At 36.5% G+C, this 18496-nt stretch overlaps 1 protein-coding gene, 1 long non-coding RNA gene and 1 pseudogene across 4 annotated transcripts; 1 reads left to right on the top strand and 2 right to left on the bottom strand.

Moving 5' to 3' along the window:
- Positions 1-732: 732 nt before the first annotated feature.
- Positions 733-2381, bottom strand: LOC309482955 (voltage-gated potassium channel regulatory subunit KCNF1-like; annotated as a pseudogene). The gene is made up of 2 exons: positions 2369-2381; positions 733-1600 (listed from the first exon to the last, which is right to left on the bottom strand). The product of its transcript is annotated as a voltage-gated potassium channel regulatory subunit KCNF1-like (transcript).
- Positions 2382-5828: 3447 nt separating this feature from the next.
- Positions 5829-13938, bottom strand: drc1 (dynein regulatory complex subunit 1 homolog (Chlamydomonas)). Of its 2 annotated transcripts, none has more exons than XM_082147918.1 (16): positions 13532-13938; positions 13336-13414; positions 12945-13057; positions 12611-12794; positions 12390-12527; positions 12157-12243; positions 11900-12022; positions 11612-11751; positions 10385-10519; positions 9967-10300; positions 7987-8076; positions 7651-7746; positions 7439-7554; positions 7207-7359; positions 6113-6215; positions 5829-6033 (listed from the first exon to the last, which is right to left on the bottom strand). In XM_082147918.1, exons 1-16 carry the CDS (start codon positions 13660-13662, stop codon positions 5980-5982), a joined length of 2076 nt encoding a protein of 691 aa, XP_082004044.1. In that variant the 5' UTR covers positions 13663-13938; the 3' UTR covers positions 5829-5979. The 2 variants fall into 2 exon arrangements, with proteins under 2 accessions (XP_082004044.1, XP_082004045.1); XM_082147919.1 differs by having other exon boundaries at positions 5829-6028.
- On the top strand, positions 10205-13244 carry LOC309482572. Its single transcript, XR_014200306.1, has 3 exons — positions 10205-10366; positions 11947-12067; positions 12985-13244. It is a non-coding gene; the product is annotated as an uncharacterized lncRNA (long non-coding RNA).
- Positions 13939-18496: the final 4558 nt, after the last annotated feature.

The following is an 18496-nucleotide window of genomic DNA, read 5'->3' as shown; positions in this document are numbered from 1 at the left end:
AGTACATTTCAATATACTAGGTCTTCGACATCTTATGGCATTACACTGTTAAACTTTTTGCACTTATACATTTGTTTTATATACTATTTTGATTTGAGAGAAATGTTAATTCCCCAACAAGTAATATTTTCTTGTGTAAAACAGTGCTTTCTCCACTCAATACAAATAAGTGCACGCTAGAAAATATTTTAGAAATTTCTGCGTGTCCTTTTGTGTCAACAGCATTAGTTGTTTACGCACACTTCACCTCGATCTTATGTTAAAATATCTCCCTCTAGTTTCCAAAAGTTGACACTGCAATGCAGCAAGTTGTGCCACGTGATAAAATTGGGAAAAGACTGACTAGCTTTTGCAGTCCATACGCTGCTCACATGTTTGTCCAGTGTTAAAATGTTTTATTTCATCCCAAAACGTCAACATAAAATTGTAACTGCAGTGATGAGAAAATATCATTTCACTATAACAAATAGGATAGGTTTTAAGTTATTACAGTAAACCCTGCGTCATATTCTTCAGCTGGAGAAAAATATGCACTTGTTGTCAAAGAAGTGATTTCAAACAAAAGATGGATCACTTTAGCCACTGAATAATTTGGTAGATAGACAGATACATACACATACATACATGCATACATACATACAATACATACATAGATATATAACACAGTGAACTGTCTATATTGATCGGTTTTATTTCCTGAGTAGTTTATTATTTTGAAGTTGACTCTCTAGTTGTCACTCTTGCGTTTTAGATCGGTCTTTGGACACGGTTGCTGTATCACCGAGTAACAGGGATACATCTGTTACTTCGTTTCGTGGTCACACCAGCTCTATCTCACACCGAATGGTTGCTAGAAGCCTGTGATGTCACTTCTCCAGCCTCCGGACACCCCTGCGCTTCATCCTCCGCACGTAACGCTGAGTTCGATCTCTTGCGCTTAGCAATGATTTCAAGTTCATGCTAATTATTGTAAATAGCGCCGAAAGTCTTAATGATCAGTTGAAGTGGCAACATTTAGCTAAGATGCCAAACATAACACTGAAGCGGCGATACACTTGCCTAGTGTGGTTTTAGGGTAAATGTCTCCAGTCCAACCCACTGTGGACATGGAATTTACCGCCCACCAGAAGGACAGTGGGATGCTGGTGAACATAGATTCCGGGTGGCTCTCCTCTATTGTGTATCCCAACGCCGAGAACAGGAGAACTCCCACGCTCATATACGAGAAGCAGACTCATCTCTGTCTATCAGGCTGCCTTTAAGCGCTATTGCGAGAGTTCGCAGACCCGATGAATGACGATACGCATGACGAGCAACACCCGCGCTGCCTGCTGAACATTGCCCAGCTCCATCATCATGGCAGTGTCCAGAATCAACACTAAGTAAAAAGGCATGATGGTTAGAAAGTCTATTATATTCATGAAAGAAATCATAAAACGCAATTTGTTCGAAGAGGACACGAATCGCAAAATATATTTCACCGTAAACCAGCTGATGCAAGCCGTCTAGATGGAGTGAAGGATCGGGTGTTCCACATACCCTCGGCATCGTGCGCTTGGAGCTCGTGCACGTCCGCAGGGACGCTTGGCACCTCTGGGCTCTAGTGGCCGTCACATCCTCTTTCAGGGTCTTGACCTTCTCTGCTATTTGCGCCAGCATTTCCACCTCATTTAAATGGCTTTTACAGCATTCATCCAGATGTTCCACGTCGATTCCCCAATAGTTAAACTATGAAGTAAATGGGACAGATTCTTCGCTTCATGTGAATCTTTCCGTGGTAATACAGCTCTAGGATGCATTTATAAAGCCTCTGGGTTTCTGTCAAAATAAAACTCTCGCTTTAAGTCATCGCAAAGGGCAGAAAGATCTTCTCGTGTGGAATTCGTGGCTCGGTTCACCAGCTCAGCCAAACGCGTAAACGTCCCTGTAGAGAAAGTGCTTGACACCACCGATGTTCACTGTAATCTCCTCTCCTCGCTCGCCTCTGAGCCGTTACAGTCCGCGTAACGAGTCCTGGGAAACTTCCACATTTCAACTGATAATCCAGAGTTCAAACAAAATGAGAACTGTAGGTTATGAAAAGCAACATGCCAGTGACTAGTAAAAATGAGTGGATATTTTTCAGGGTAACGTTAGGTGTATTTTTTATTTGACCTCTTATTAAAGGCTTTTCAGCTCAATTTAAACCACGAAACGATTATGAAGTACAAAATTATTTAGGCAAAAATGTAAAAAAAAATTTATACAAAAACATTAAAAAAAGATCAGAGCTATTGTTTAGAAAAAAAAAGAAAAGAAAAAAAACTTTAAAATGTATAGGCTAATGTTTCAAACCATGTGAACCTGTCATTAATTAACAATCGGCTACTTTTGACTGTCATCTTGACATTACAGTTTTTCTCAATTGCTAAAACACTAAAACCCATCGGCTGAACAAAGTTCTCAGTTGCCTGAACTCTAGCTAACTGTGCAGTCTGTTCTGTTGTCAATACCTTAAACCATTTCACATGGTAAAACACAATTTGCAGATTTCACTTAGACTTTTCAGCAAAACTCTAAACACATTCTCATTCTCAAAACACATTCTGCACTGTAATGCACATGTCATCCATAAACACTAGTGGCAACAATCAAATACAAATAGAGAACACATGTCATTGATTGAACACAACCACTCAAAATTGCTTTAACCTGTTTCAAATGATGCCCAAAGACAAGAAGAAGCACACTGATCACATGTTTACTCCTTTGATCCTTGTGCTGTATACTGTACAATGAACAAACTGTATGGCCCTGAACATTGTGCTTTCCATTTGTTACAGTAACAGTACTGACTGCTCAATAGATTTTGATAGGTTGCAGGTTCATATCAACAAATAACAAGAATGACAGTATCAGAGACAAAGGACAAGTTTGTGAGATGCAGGGTACAGTACTGTAAAAATAGGGGTACAAGGAGGAGAGAAAAAAATGCAAAGAGCAAAGCAGAGTAGTCATTTCTGATCAATTTTGAGCTACTATGATAGAACATGTTTTTGTTCATCAAAAGACAATGAGGGAAAAATATGCAATTTGTTGAGATTAAAAATGTACTTCTCCCTGAGAACTATATGTTTTGAACAATGTGTTTTCTATTATTTGGTGTATTGTTTACTGACTGCTTGATAGTGTATATCACTTTGAGAGCAGTGTTTGATTTTGAACACAGGTAAAACTGTTTTGAGGCGAAAGTTTCATTTTGCAAGAGGAGTCAGAGATTTTGTGAATAGTGCTTGAAGATGAGGTTTAGTGTTTCACTGATTCTTGAGAGTCGGGACAAAACATGTCCCACATAGAAAAGTCTAATTTGTAGCAAAAATTAAGAAATTCATCATGATTGACATACTTACAAAGTTAAATCTAAAGGAATTGTATATACCTATCTGATTTTTAGAATAAACTTTTTTATCTTTTTGGGGAAAATTTTTTAAATGTATGGTCTGTGGTTAGAAGGTCCATGTTATTGCACTTGTCCTCAGCAAGAGGTCACAATATTAACCATCACAAAAAACTTTAAAAAAGCTCTACAATTGTGAAAACATATATATCAAATAAAAAATAAGGGGTATAAATATAAAAAACAATGCATGAAGTGAACATCAAACAATATTTTCCATAAAAATCTGCCTATTAAAGTTGTGTCCTCAGTTTCTGTCAACTCCGTCAGATTTTTTCATAAACCTCTTTAAATCAGGAAATAGCATGGTCAGCTATATCCCTGAGGACCCCTTTTCATCTCCCTGCCTGTGGTGAATGCAGCACTACCACACATGCTCTGGTGCGTTTTACATTTTTTTATATTTTAGACAAACAATGTCAATATTCCTATGGTCACAGCTGCACCATGTCAATACCATCTTTCTGTTAAGATACTTTTTTTAAACCATAGTGGATTGAATTTAAGCATTTTAGTGAGGTTATTGGGACAGCTAGCAACTGAGGAAAAACTACCTAGCTGCAGTGTACAGTACATGTTTTGGCGGGAAAATACATGCCCTTACGTCAACTCCGTCAGACGTCAACTCCGTCAGGTTCTATGTCTGACGGAGTTGACAAATCCACCAATAACCTCTTAATGTGCGAATATAATATTATTTGTGAATATAGTGAAGGGTTAAACTGTTATTTCAAGGTTTTATTTACACATAAATGCACATACATAGCATGCATTACATTATTTAACCATACGTATCTGACTTGTAGAGAATGGGCAGGCAGTGGTCTGCTTATTATTGTGTAACGTGTAACTTTGCCAGCACTTTAATATATTTATATATGTAGAGACAGAGATAGAGAAATGAGAAACCAGTGTAGGGCTGGGCAATATGGCAAAAAAAAATTATCACGAAATTATTTTTTTATATCAGTCGATATCGATAATTATCACGATAAATGTCAAATCTTTATTTCTTTCAAGTTTAAAGGCAGATTTTTGCTCCTAAGTGTAAGTTGAGTGTTAATTGTGGTTTTAAACTACTCTTTATTGTCAGAACATATCATGACAAACAGGTGAACACTTCACAAATCTGAGGTAAAACATTCAAACATTTTCCGTCAACACTGTCAGTTTTTCGTCAACACCGTCAGATCTTCGTCAACAGCGTTGGATGTATGAATGTTTTTGTAAATTTTTTTGGGGAAACAAATATTCTTCCTTCAGTTTATGTTGTTTTTGTAATAAAGGACCATTTGATCTACATCCTCTTATGTTTTATTTATTTAAGGAATTTGTTTTTACAATATTGAAATTAAAATCAAAGTTTGAAAATGCAAATATTTAGAAATCTGAGCTTTCAGAATAGTGTGAAATCACAACTTAAGTTTCTATATTGGATTTTTTTTACATATCAGAGTAACTAAACACTATTACAATATACTTCAGAACTTTAGATTCTTGTTGGATTTGAAGAATAAATTTTTTATAATTTTTAGTGTGTCTGACGGAGTTGACACAAATCCAGTTCTGAAGGGAAACATGTTTATTTGTTAAAAATGTGTTTTTATTTAGAACCTGTTCCTTTACATGGTTAAATAGCTAAGACCTTTCTCTGCAGAAACATATAACTCTAATTGATATAGTGTGTGTTTTTAAAAAAAGTTTTTTAAAATGTGTTTTGTCCTGACTCTCAAGAATCAGTGGTTTAATGTTTTCAGAAAATGGAGCAAGGTTTCAGAAATTGTGTTTCAGCAATTGAGAAAAACTGTAATGACCAATACTGAAGGCAGTCATTTCAGATAATTTTGATTAGCTTGTCTGAATGTGAATGTTCACATATAAAGGCAGTTATGACAAAACTTACTTATGTTATCTGAGAAGTCTCGAAAAGTGTCAAAGATATCGATGCTGTGCTGCTTTTCAACAGTTCTACAGCGCTAGACCGTTGCGCTCGCGTCTTTTGAAATCCAAGTTTCATATAAAACATATCGAGTAATGTGTAGAAAGATGTGTGAAGATGACCCCCTTAAGAGCAATGTTCATTCACTTTAAAATTGTTAAATATTTAGATAAGTTTAGCAAGCACAGGATGATGATGCATCAGCCAATGTGTTATTAAAGAAATAAAAACAAAATAAAACAAACATTTGACATTTAGTTGCTATAACACAAAATGTAAAATTATACAAATTATTCCACTGGAATCACAGAAAAATTTATGTAATCAATTCATGTTTCAAAATAAACATCTTCAGATTCTTGTGTTGAAAATGATTTATTTCTTACTCATACCTTGGGGAAAAAAATCCGTAAAAATAAATAAATCAAAAAACACTATTTGCATCTAGATCACTAGAAACTCCCAGCTAGGTGTGTTTGATCAGGGTTGGAGCTAAACTGTGCAGGACAGCGGCCCTCCAGGACCGAGTTTGAGAAACCCTGATCTATATGATGGAAAATATGCATTTCAACACTACAATTTAAATGTTCAAGCTCAAGTTATATCACATGGGGAACTGCCTCATTCTGGTGGTCTGGGTCTCTGTCTCAGCACTAGCCTATCGGGAGAAATCAAGTTAGATGATTTGAAGTTAACAGCCAAACTGAAACTTAACATCATGTAACACACTCAGTCACCTTGGAGGATGTGTAAAGATGCAGGAGCTGTCTGAGCTCAGTATTCTGTTGTTGTATATCCTGAGTTTCCACCAGAAGCTCAGCCCTTTCAGTCAGTGCAGTGCTGAGGATAAAACATCCTTATTATTACTAATAGTCAAGTCAAGTCAAGTCAAGTTTATTTGTATAGCGCTTTTCACAATACAGATTGTATCAAAGCAGCTTCACAGTATTAAATTAAAATAATACAACAAAGTTTGTTTCAAGAGGAATTTATTGATTGATAAAATTAAATTAAATATCCCCAAAATATCCCCAACTGAGCAAGCCAAAGGCAACAGTGGCAAGGAACCGAAAAACTCCATCAAGTGACCTAATGGTGTCCTAAAACTCCATCAGGTGACCTAATGGTGTCCTAAAACTCCATCAAGTGACCTAATGGTGTCCTAAAACTCCATCAGGTGACCTAATGGAGAAAAAAAACCTTGGGAGAACCCAGGCTCAGTCGGGGGCCAGTTCTCCTCTGGCATTTATGAGCTAGAGGCCGGATTGTAGTTTGAACTGTAAGATTATATGAATGCCTGGCTGAAGAGATGCGACTTTAATCTAGTTTTAAACTGGGAGAGCGAGTCTGAGCAACGAACAGTATCAGGAAGACTATTCCAGAGTTTTGGAGCCAAATGTGAAAATGCTCTCCCTCCTTTAGTGGTTCTGGATATCCTAGGTATGACCAAAAGCCTTGAATTTAGTGATCTTAAAGAGCGCGATGGATTATAGGGTGATAGAAGATCCGTTAAATAGACTGGAGCTAAGCCGTTTAGGGCTTTATAAGTCAGTAGCAATACCTTGTAATTAATACGGAACTTTATAGGTAACCAATGCAGTGATGATAAAATCGGTGTTATATGATCATATTTTCTTGATCTCGTAAGAACTCTAGCGGCAGCATTTTGGACTAACTGTAGCTTGTTTATTGAGGATGCAGGACAACCAGCTAATAAAGCATTACAGTAATCCAGTCACGATGGTCATGAATAATACAGGTTTAAGTCAAATTCAAGGTTTTGATTTGGGTGCTATATGCTGTAATGATTGACTATGAAATGCACACTTACTGGTACTTGTTGAGAGCTGTATCTATTGCACTCCAGAGCTTGAGTTTGGACTCTGGCATGACATTGGCTATGCTTTCCCAGTATGCTTCATCCTCTGAGTCATCTCTCATTTCCAAACCCAAAACACTGCTCTTCTGCGAGGCCTGGACATCACTGGACACATAATACAGCAGATTTCAGGGAACATGTGTGATGACAGAAACGTTTAGGTTTGAAATGCTAGTGCACTGACTATGGTCTGCAGTATTGGGCAGTGAAGTCTTTCAGAGCCACTAGTAGGTCATTAGGATGGATGAGGTCAGAGGGTTCTTCATCTGAGTCTCCCTGCTCACTGGTTGTCTCCTCTTCCTAACAAAAAGACAAAAGAGAAGTGGAACATGTTTAGGTTTGTTTCCAGAGTGACACAGTGAGAGGTTGAACTCAGGTGATGGGATCCACTTTTACCTCCATCTGTTCCCTCTGCTCTCCGCCATGTTGTTTGTAATTCATAAAGAACTCAGCCATTTTATACACATCCACCTCACTCTCAATCCCTATTGCCTGTGAGCATAAAAGACAGAAGAAATCAACTTAGACTGTTTTTTGTGGTTCTCTACTTTTTTGACTCCAAGGCCTCCATTCGAAGGCCCTCCTCTAAGCTGATGTACCTCTGGTACTTCTGCTGCTCACAAATTTAGTGTTAGTTTGATTTTGTGATTATTATTTTTTTTTGCATTTTAAATAAGATTATGTTAATATAACTAAATTAAAATAATTTATTACAGGTATAATTGTACTTACCGAGAAAATGGCATCTAGCTTCATAAGGGACTGTTCATTCTTCTCCAGATGAGACAACAGCTTTAGCAGTTTACTCTCTACGAGAAACCCCTGAGAGAAAAAGAGAAATGATAAGATATCGCAATAGTTTATAAATAAAAACGCATACATACAATGGTGATTTTTGAAATAGAGGATTTTGAAAAGAAAAACATGTTTGTTTTAGTTTTAAAGAATAGATTATAATCACTTTAAATCATTTATGATGTCTCCTTACTTATTTTTCTTAACTTTTAAGAGTTGAAAAGTTAAATCAACAAGAATTTCTCTATTTTGGGCCTGTTCCTTACAAGAATTTTTTACTTTGTTGTATTATTTTAATTTAATACTGTGAAGCTGCTTTGATACAATCTGTATTGTGAAAAGCGCTATACAAATAAACTTGACTTGACTTGACTTGACTTCCCTTCTATTATAGATTTATAGTGTTTTTAATTGTTAAAATTAGGAGTTTCTACTTTTTTTTTTTTTTTTTTCTTAAAGGGATAGTTCACCCAAAAAATGAAAATTAGCCCATGATTTACTCACTCTGAAGTCATCTTAGGTGTATATGACACTCTTCTTTCAGACGAATACAATCAGAGTTATATTAAAAATTGTCCTGGCTCTTCCAAGCTTTATAATTGGAGTGAATGGGTTTATGTCTTTGGAAGTCCATCAAAGCGCATCCATCCCTGATTAAAGTGCTCCACGCGGCCCAGGGGTGTTAATAAAGGCCTTCTGAAGTGAAGCGATGCGTTCTTCTAAGAAAAATATCCATATTTAAAACTTTATCGACTAAAATAACTAGCTTCCGGCAGACGGCCTACGCAAGTCGACTTACGCCAAAAGAGTAACACTTGACGATGTATGACGTAGGATGTAGGAGTAGCGTAAGCTTTGACGCCTCTCGTGGGTCAAACAAACAGGGCTGGGCAACCGCGTCCGTCCTTACGCTGTGCGTCAAGTTCAAGGGTTACTCTTTTGGCGTAAATCGATGCGTACGGCCGTCTGCCGGAAGCTAGTTATATTAGTTGATAAAGTTTCAAATATGGATATTTTTCTTACACAAGCACTTTTATCATGAATGGATATATTTTGATGGACTTCCACAGTCATACACCCATTCACTCCCATTATAAAGCTTGGAAGAGCCAGGACATTTTTTAATATAACTCTGATTGTATTCGTCTGAAAGAAGAGTGTCATATACACCTAGGATGGCTTCAGAGTGAGTAAATCATGGGCTAATTTTCATTTTTTGGGTGAATATCCCTTTAAGAACTAAAACCTTTTATACACATGAGTCTTAAACAACATTGGAACCGATTGACTTCACAATATGGACAAAACATAATAAATATTATAACATTATGTTCTATATCTTCTTTTGTGTTCCATACAAGAATGAAAGTCATACAGGTTTGGAATTACATGAGGGTGAGCAAATCAAAATCACCATGAAATTAAAATGGATCATTCTTATTTCGTTATGGAATATTGCAGTATTTATTATGAATGATTTATCCGTGCACAACATTATTTCTTATTTAATTCATATGCGCATAATCTTTAATCAGAAATAACTTCCCCTCCCTCTTGCAACAACATCTCTTTTCTTATCTGATAACGTGTTTACTGGTGCGAGGGCGGGACAACCTGTCACTCACATGACATCACAGCAATAGCAAACCACAACCATCCAACGATCCAATCAATTCCCCATGGACAAAATCAAGTCCCGCCCTCCATTTTTTCGTGTTCAAGAAGCCGTTTCACTCTGATATATATACAATAGGGAAGACAAGACTGTCGCAACTTATGCTTCATGCTAACTTTGAGGCCATGATAAGATCCTGTATTGTAGGATAAGCAATACATGTTTTAACGCAGACATTTTTCAAGATTTCAAGACAGCCAAAAGTGTCTTACCTAAAGAATCAGCCACAAACACACACTCACCATTTCATCACATAGCAGCTCCAGAATTCTCTTCACTGTGCTTCTGTTAACTCCAGTGTTCTCCAGGCCCTCAGATTCCTCCACTAAATGTCCTCTTGTTTCGCCTTGCAGGATATCTGCAGCAGTCTGTGTGTCCGTCCTCCTGACGGTCTGCTGTTTGATCGGGCCGGAGCGCTCCATGAAGGGGACCGGAGGAGACACCCAAGCCAGACCCAACTGCTGCTCGTGAATAATTCGGTCCGTCTCTAGCGCCCTGTGTGCCAGGGCCTTAACCTCATCTTCATACGTCAACCATAGCTTCTCAAAATGCTCGGCATCGAGCGCTGCAAAGTGCCTGTCCACACACACACAAACACAAGGAATGTCCAGGGACTGTCTGAACGTGTTTCTAGATTATGATGTGAGTAAGTTTGCTCACCTTGCTTTCTTCTGCATGTCTTTGTACTGCTGTTTGATGCGGGGATAGTCATTGCTCAGTGATTGGTTTTCTGCTTTTGACTGCTTCTCCTGATTGCCGCATTTAGTCTTTAGGTTGTTAAGAACGTCCTGCAGTCTGAAAAATTCAGATAAGTTGTAAATACAAGTAAAAAAAACTACTCAGTAATCAGTATTCTTGACTCTTTTCCTAGGGGGAGATTACCAGAATCACAGTTATTATGGATCTAATTTTTCATTCTATCAAAAAGTGTTTTGAAGTAACCTATGCTTTGGGTGGTATATTTTATTCAAGTCAAAAATAAAATAAAATTTGACTGAATCTACCTCACTACATAAAGGAAAGTCATTTTTAAAGGGTTAGATCAGGGTTTCACTTTTTACAGTGTCGCTTTACCTTTAAGTATTTGGTAATGATTCTTGCTGAGCTCATTTATTTATTGCACAAGAATGTAAGGCATTACAGTGAAACCTAAATGGCCAGATAATGGGGTTTTGCTGTACTAAAAAAATATGCATTTATTTGATGAAAAATACAGTGAAATCAGTCATATTTTGACATTTGATTAGAATTTAAAATTAAAATTCCAGTCTTCAGTGTAACATGATCCTTCAGAAAACATTCTAATATGCTGATCTGATGCTCAAGAAACATTTCTTGTTATTATCGATGTTGAAAACAGTTGTGCTGCTTAAACTATGATACTTTTTAAGATTCTTTGAAAAATAGAACAGCATTTATTTGGCATACTTTTTTTTTTTTTGCAACGCTGTAAATGTCTTTACTGTCACTAAAGTGAACAGTGATAGTTGTCATGATTCCTGTACTGTTTCCCTTGTCTTGTATGGACTTTTGTTATTTCCCGTCCTGTGCCATGTTTTGTAGTCCTTTGTAGTTTTTCTTGTTTATTAGTCTCCCCAGGTGTTTCTGATTAACCACACCCCCTTGTTATCTTGTTTAGCTTGTTTGCCTGTGTATATAAACGTCTGTGCTTCAGTTGTTGTTTGTCGGTCGTTGTAGCTGTTTCCATGTTCCTGTCCTGAGTTCTGTGTTCCTTTGTTTGCCCTGGAATTCATGTTTGTGTCATTAAATGAGTTTTGCGTATGGATTCTCTCTCTGCTTCGTCCTTGCCTCATCGTAACAATAGTAAAGTCACTGTCACTTTAAAAAAAAAAGTGTACTAAGATTAACCTGTAAAACTTTCAATACCTAATGATTTTCCTCTTCAATAGGGATTTTAAAATGGTGTTCTCTTCCTCTCTTTTCTTTAGCGTCTCAAAATTGTAATGAAGTGTTTCTTCTTTCATATGGCACATGAACCTCGCCTCTTGTACCTTCTTCCTTATATTCTGCACACACACAGATACACACAAAATCAGTGTTTTATTTGTACCTATAGCATTACTGTATCTAGTATAGTTACATCTAAGCAATATACAGTAACATTCTTATTGTTATTAGTAGTTATTCTTGTAATTAAATCCATATCAAATTCACCTGTACTTCTGTATCCAAACTGATTTTGTCTATGTTGTATTCTTCAGCTGTCTGAACCCTTAGTTTCTGCAGCCAGTCCTCATACTCCTCAGGGAGACTTAAACCTTTCATCATGTTCCTCAGCTGCAGAAAAATATGCATCTGTTGTCTAAAAGGTTTCAATCAAAGGTATTTACATTCATATTGGCTTCAATCAATAGAACGGATCCCTGATTTACTCCGTTGTGCATGTGTGCGTTACATGTTACACGCTGTACCTCTTTCTCATTACGTTCCTTCATCTGATGCTCCCATTTCTGCCTGTGTTTGGTTAGCAACGTTCTCCTCTCCTCATCAAACGAGTTCTTTAATGTTCACAGAAAAGAAATAGTATGCATTCATATTTATTCCATTATGTATATTGCTTGACATTATGCTCAAATGATGAAGGATGGAATAAAGATTTGTATCTGCAAAAATGGCCTCCAGCCTGCAGGGGGCAGTACCACACCTCAATCAGCTGCAGGTCCTCCCGGTATGACTTTTTTAGACTTAAGGCCTGTTCTTCTATCCTCTCAGTCAGCAGGTCTACGTCATTAGCCTGTCTTTTCAGGTCCTTCACATAGCGATCATCACTTGCCTTCAGCTCCTACACACAAACACTCTTAATTTTGAGTCTATATGTTTCTTGATGCATTTGTTGCACGTTGAAGTGTGTGAGTGTGTGTTCACCTGCTGTAGCTCACTGATCAGTTTAGTCTTGTCCACTTTAATCTGCTCACAGAGTTGTTGCTGGTTGTTCAGAGCATCTCTCAGATCTAGCGGGGAGTGTTTCATTTTAGCGTCTGTCCATTTGCGAGTGATCTCCTCAAACTTTTCCTGACTGGATTTGGCCTCGTTTTCCAAAATTTCTCTCCTTCACAAAATCAAATGATTTTTATTGTGAATACAAATGTCACAGAGGTACAATTTCAAAGGCTTATTGTCATATTGTTGGTTTCTCCCAGTGTAAAACATTTTAGTGATATTGTCTATAATATAGTAATAAGTGTTATATTGCATGTACCTCAGTCGACATGCCTCCTCTTTTTCTTTTCTCCTGTCAGACTCTCTGGCGTCGGCAGCTACCTGGATGTTGGTCACCATTTCTAGACCATCACTTTTTAATTTTGCCATTTGCTGCAAAAAGAGGAGAGGACAGTTATCCTGAAAACCTGATCAAACTTACCTCTTACACTATGTGCACAATATTCAGTACTTACAGTACAGTACAGTGATTCAAATCTACAATACTCTTAATTATTAAGATATTTCTTAATTATCATCCCAGTTAGGCTATTGCATTTTTGTATGATAATGCTAATTATCTGAACAGACCATCATTAAAACAGAATATTGCAATATATATATATAATACTAAATAAATTATTTTGTCCTTTTATTAAATATATATTGACCCTTTCCCTTTGCTCCACTTCCTTCTGACTTTTCCGTGTTTCTTTAACATCCAACTTTCCCTGGGAATCTTCACCAAGGCTGCAACAACAACAAAATATATACAATGCGTCATTAAACCAGAATAAGTTACTTAAATGTGTGAGAAGTATTATCACTAACAAGCATCTGAATAATGAGATGAATGTCTAACGTTACCGTGTGGCGGCCTCATCTCGCGCGGCTATGCGGATGCGCCGGGCTGTTATTCTCTCCTCTTGGTTTGTTGACTCGACAGATGGCCCAGGTTCGCCTGCCTCATCCCCTGCAAAGAGTTCGGGTTGGTGCATGTTCAGCTGCTTTAATAACCACTAGAAAAGAAATTAAAACATGAAGAGAGGGAGAAAGAGAGAAGACTACGATGAATGGGCCAGGATTGTTTACAAGAGCGTTGCTATGATACGGCGGAAGTGGCTGCAACACATTGTCCGCACATGTGCTAAAATGAGCTATTAAACCATTTTATCTTCTCATTGCACAACAAAAACAAACAAAAATCAAGTGCAGTTGAGTAAAAATTAACATGTTTTATTCCAAAAATATGGGAGAAATATATCTGGGAGAATATATATGACTAGTTCAGATGCAAAAGCCTCTAAATGCCATCTGAAATGTTCTAATAGAATGATCATTTTTATCAAGCTTGTGTATTTAAGTTCAGTAATTTCACTTGACAATTAATAGGTAGCCTAATCTTCATTGCCATTTAAGTGAAATTATTGAATTTAAATATACGAGCTTGATAAAAATGATCATTCTATAAGAAAATTTCAGATGGCATTTATGGCTTTTGCATCTGAACTCTTCATATATAAATCTCTACACCCCTACGCCTACTTTTTTGATATTTTTTCATCATTTAGGAATATTTATTTTATTATTGTGAATATTTTGATATAGGCCTAATATTTTTATGAATTATTTTTGATCATTTATGAAACTCAATATTAAAATGTTGTATATATAGTTCTGTATTGTGTTTTAAATATATTCTATATTTTTTACTGATCTTTTTTTTGTGTGCCATTTGTGTATTTTAAAAATAATTTTATATAGCCTAATCAAATTTGTGAAATACTTTACTCCGCACATGTGTGCAAAAACATATTGGATTCATAGCTTAGCCTACATAAAATAGTGGCTTGTGAATATACAACAGCATGAATTAACAAGGCTTAACCTAGTACCATTGATGCATATATGTTTTTCTTCCAACATATTGGACTATATAAAGGAATGACTATATAAGGTTTTTTTTCTCACTCTTTCATATTGTTAAATTATGGATAATATGTCTGTTGCTCCCCCTTCCCTGTCTGTTTGTTTGAATGGATGTTATTTCTAAAAACAATAAAAAGTTGATCACAAAAAATTTATGAAATACGAAAGAAATACCAAACCGTTACTTTCTGGTTATAACAGTGAGCGTAAATCACAATTCAAATTCAAAAAGAGCAGAATGCATGATGAAGATACTTTTAATGAACTCGGGAGAAATGAACACTACACAGCCAACATAACTTCAATGCAAGAAAATAGTACACTCATTTATTTCTAAAGCTAATTAACTGACACAGAACAGGTGTGTACTTAATAAGAAACCATGGAAACAAACTATGATCAGATCAGGCAAACAGGAACAGGGAAAACCAAACAAAGTGTACGTTTACATGACAAAAACGATGTACTAAAACAGAAAAGTTTTATCTTTGTACAGATGACAATATCAAAATAATCCCCATTCACAGCATCAGCGAAAACTATTTAAAAGGGTGTATTTTCATTCCAGGCCAGTAACTGGCAATGCCACTTTGTAAAGAAACACTATATAGACTAAACACACATGTGCATGCTGTCAACATTTTCACATTCATGTTTTTGTAGTTTACATGGAGACACAATCCCCGTTTCCAGGAACCCAAAACGTTATTGTCATGTAAATGAATGGCCAAAACGCACAAAGTTTTCAGTTTTTAGTGGAAAACGGCCCCTAAAACACAAAGAAACTTAAGACAGAAGTAACCCTGATACATTACATCGTGTTGTACATTGTTCTGTTGTATTTTATCGCCCCGCAATAATATTTTGTAATATTTCTTCAAAGTTTAAATATACTAGTTCGAATTAAAAAATATATGTTATTGTATTTTTAATATGTAGGCCTATAAAATATTTTGGATAGAAAAAAATATTTATGCTAAACTTTTTCTTCTTCTTCTTCTTCTTCTTCTTTTTGCCAAACAGAAAGAACAACAGAAAGAATTGCAGGGTCATAACTCATGACAAAAGTACTACATGTCAGAAGCACTTTTTTAGCAGCAGTGATGATTGTGGAACAAGTTTGTGGCGATAATTTCGGAAAGCTCTCTTTGTGGCTTTCCCTCAATGAGCAGAACAATCCAAAAACGCATTAAATGACAGTACAACCCACTGATGTATCCCTCACATTAAAATAAGGCGCTGCTGTGAATAAGGTCAATGCCATCAGATTAAAAGACTATGGCGACAGACTTAATCTAATGTGACCTCTCTTTTTATAGCGGCACACTGTACAGCTCTCTCACTCTACAAATGTGCCTTTTGCACATTCATTAGAATAGAAATGTCTTATATCAGAGTAGATCTATGCACTGGGGTTATTTTTAGTGTCTATTCTGAGAGGACCATAGACTGACAGCGTACTGGATAAGCAGTACTATAGACTTAAAGTATTGGCATGGTAATCACCTTGGTGATTATGATGGCTTAGCGACACTTTTGCCTTTGCTTGACTGATCACATTAAGAGTTTTATGAGCAGACATCATTCAACTTGATGATGCACATGGACCAAAGTTCATCTGTCTTTAATTACAGTATAATGCGAATCTATGTGTGTGCATCGATGCATTAACAACGTCTTATAAAGGGGATTACACACACACACACACACACACACACACACACACACACACAAAAAAGCAAAAAAAAAAAAAAGCAAAAAAAAAAAAAAAAGCAGAATGTCCTTTAGATCTCACAACCCCAACATTTGTCTGGTGTGTCACAGACAGCAGGAATAAAACATAACTCAATGCAAATAATTTGGTTTGGGTACCAAAATAAAGGGAGGAGAAAACACTTTCCATAACTTTGATGTTCTTGATTATATTAAACGCACAAATCCAATCAAACTCTACAGTATTTTTGTCACTCTACTAATAAGGCTAGCATATTAGTACAATATTACGTGTAATTTTATGTTACATTTTTTGTGTTAAGTTTTTGTCTAGTAAATCACATTTCTGCTGTTATTGGACAGTGCTATTTTGGTGTTATTCATATAATAATATTTATTAATATTTCGAATAAGCTAATAATAATTTAATTATTAGTTTTTATTTTCACTTTAGTTTTAGGTTTTAGTCATTTTAAATGTGCTTTTGTCATTTTTACTAAGTTTTACTAGTAATTTCTACTTTTATTTATTTGTATTTATAGTTGTAGCTTTTAGTACTACAACTTCAACTTATTTTATTTAAATTACCAGTCAACAACTGTAATTTCCATTGAATTTTTTAAAGTTTAGATTTTATGTAGCTTTTGTAAGCATTTAAGAAAATTATTTTTAAACCAAAACGAGTTTTAGTAGTTAACAATAACAACACTAATGTTGCATGACGTCCGATGTAGATGTACAATCTCAGAAAAAAAGATATAAAGCTGTGTGTAAAAAAGGTGTGGCGGTAGGCTACATTTTTAAAAGGTATACCTTTGTACCTAGAGTGCATATAAGTCCCTCAAAGATGCATATTAGTACCTAAATGGTACATATTAGAACCCTTTTGAAGGGTTCTGTCCCAGTGACAGCTTATACCTTTTTTTCTGAGAGTGATATAGAAGAAGAAACAGGAGAGTAGCAGGCAGAAAAAGAAAGAGCTTAAACAAGGAGGGGATTAAACAAACCGGATTTAACAAATTAGTCAGGGAGACGCGTGAGAGAGGATCGCAGTCCATGTTTCTGGATCATTTTTCCTCTCATTAGTTTTATGAATATTGTATTCACAACACAACAGTATGACACAACAGCAGGAGAAGTTGGAGACCCTGATGAGGAGTATGGAGGTCCTGCTTAGAGAGGTGGAGCAGCTCCGTGAGCACTGTGGTCATTACAACCTGGAGCTGAGTCGCCACATCACGGAGCTCCGCCTGGAGAACCGAATACTGACCGAGAAGTACAACGCCCTCGACGAGGAGCTGCAGGAGGCCTTGGAGACCGTCAAGGACCTCCAGGACACCAAATACGCTTTGGATGCCAAAGAAAGGCAGGCAGAGAAGCTGAACCGACAGCTCTGATGGAACTGTAGACATGCAAAGAGCCATTTTTTTTTTCATTTTTTTTTCCAGGGTAATCAACATGGCTTGCTTAGTTGTCTCTGCATTTTAAAATGGAGATACAAGAAAATATTTTAACATCCACAAAAATTACTTTTACAGATCTTCAAATGTTATGCAATGCAGCTTTGTTGATTCAAGTATCCAAGGGTTTTCTTCTACATAAGTAGTGTACGTGGTCTCTGGATCTTAGCTTGTTGGGGTGTAAGTGAAGCCAGTTCTGTAGGTAAATGACTCCTTCACAGTGAAAACCACCATCTGTCATTTTGTTTGCTGAAAAGTGAAATGGACTAAAATAGCACCTTTGAGGACAGCGTGTCACAGACCGCTTCCACCCCTATGATTTAATACTATACGTTTAGTGGCACCAAGGAACATCTTTGGTCAGAACATTGAAAAAAGCCTGACTGTGAGATCTGTCACACATCACACAATTATGCTTTCATAATCATGCTGTCTCTTGCTTTCATAATCATTTTTTGGGGGGCTCTGGCCCCATTATAGACAGTGGCAGGTCGAAAGCCTCTTGCAAGTCTATAGTATATTTCTGTAAAGTTGATTTGAAACATGTATTGTGAAAATGTACACTTGACCTCTGACCTTTTACTAAAGCACATTATAAAACGATAATGGATCTAGTTTAAATAAACAGATATTGTGTAGAACTCAAACTATGCTTTTCATTTTTACCAAACCGTTATGAATGATGAAGTGTGATCACGATCTCAGACTAAATATAGTCAGGCATGATATT

Source organism: Leuciscus leuciscus, assembly GCF_965113295.1.
Source record: "Leuciscus leuciscus genome assembly, chromosome: 19".
Lineage (NCBI taxonomy): Eukaryota > Metazoa > Chordata > Actinopteri > Cypriniformes > Leuciscidae > Leuciscus > Leuciscus leuciscus.
The sequence above is the reverse complement of the archived record's forward strand: the minus strand, read 5'-3'. Positions and strand labels throughout refer to the sequence as shown.

What these genes read in the sequence shown, in the direction of transcription:
- drc1 (XM_082147918.1), bottom strand. Translation starts at nt 13,662, where the DNA reads ATGCACCAACCCGAACTCTTTGCAGGGGATGAGGCAGGCGAACCTGGG. An exon ending in CGAGATGAGGCCGCCACACG is followed by an intron (nt 13,415 to 13,531) that starts GTAACGTTAGAC and finishes TTGTTGTTGCAG; the next exon opens with CCTTGGTGAAGATTCCCAGG. An exon ending in AGGACCTGCAGCTGATTGAG is followed by an intron (nt 12,244 to 12,389) that starts GTGTGGTACTGC and finishes TGAACATTAAAG; the next exon opens with AACTCGTTTGATGAGGAGAG.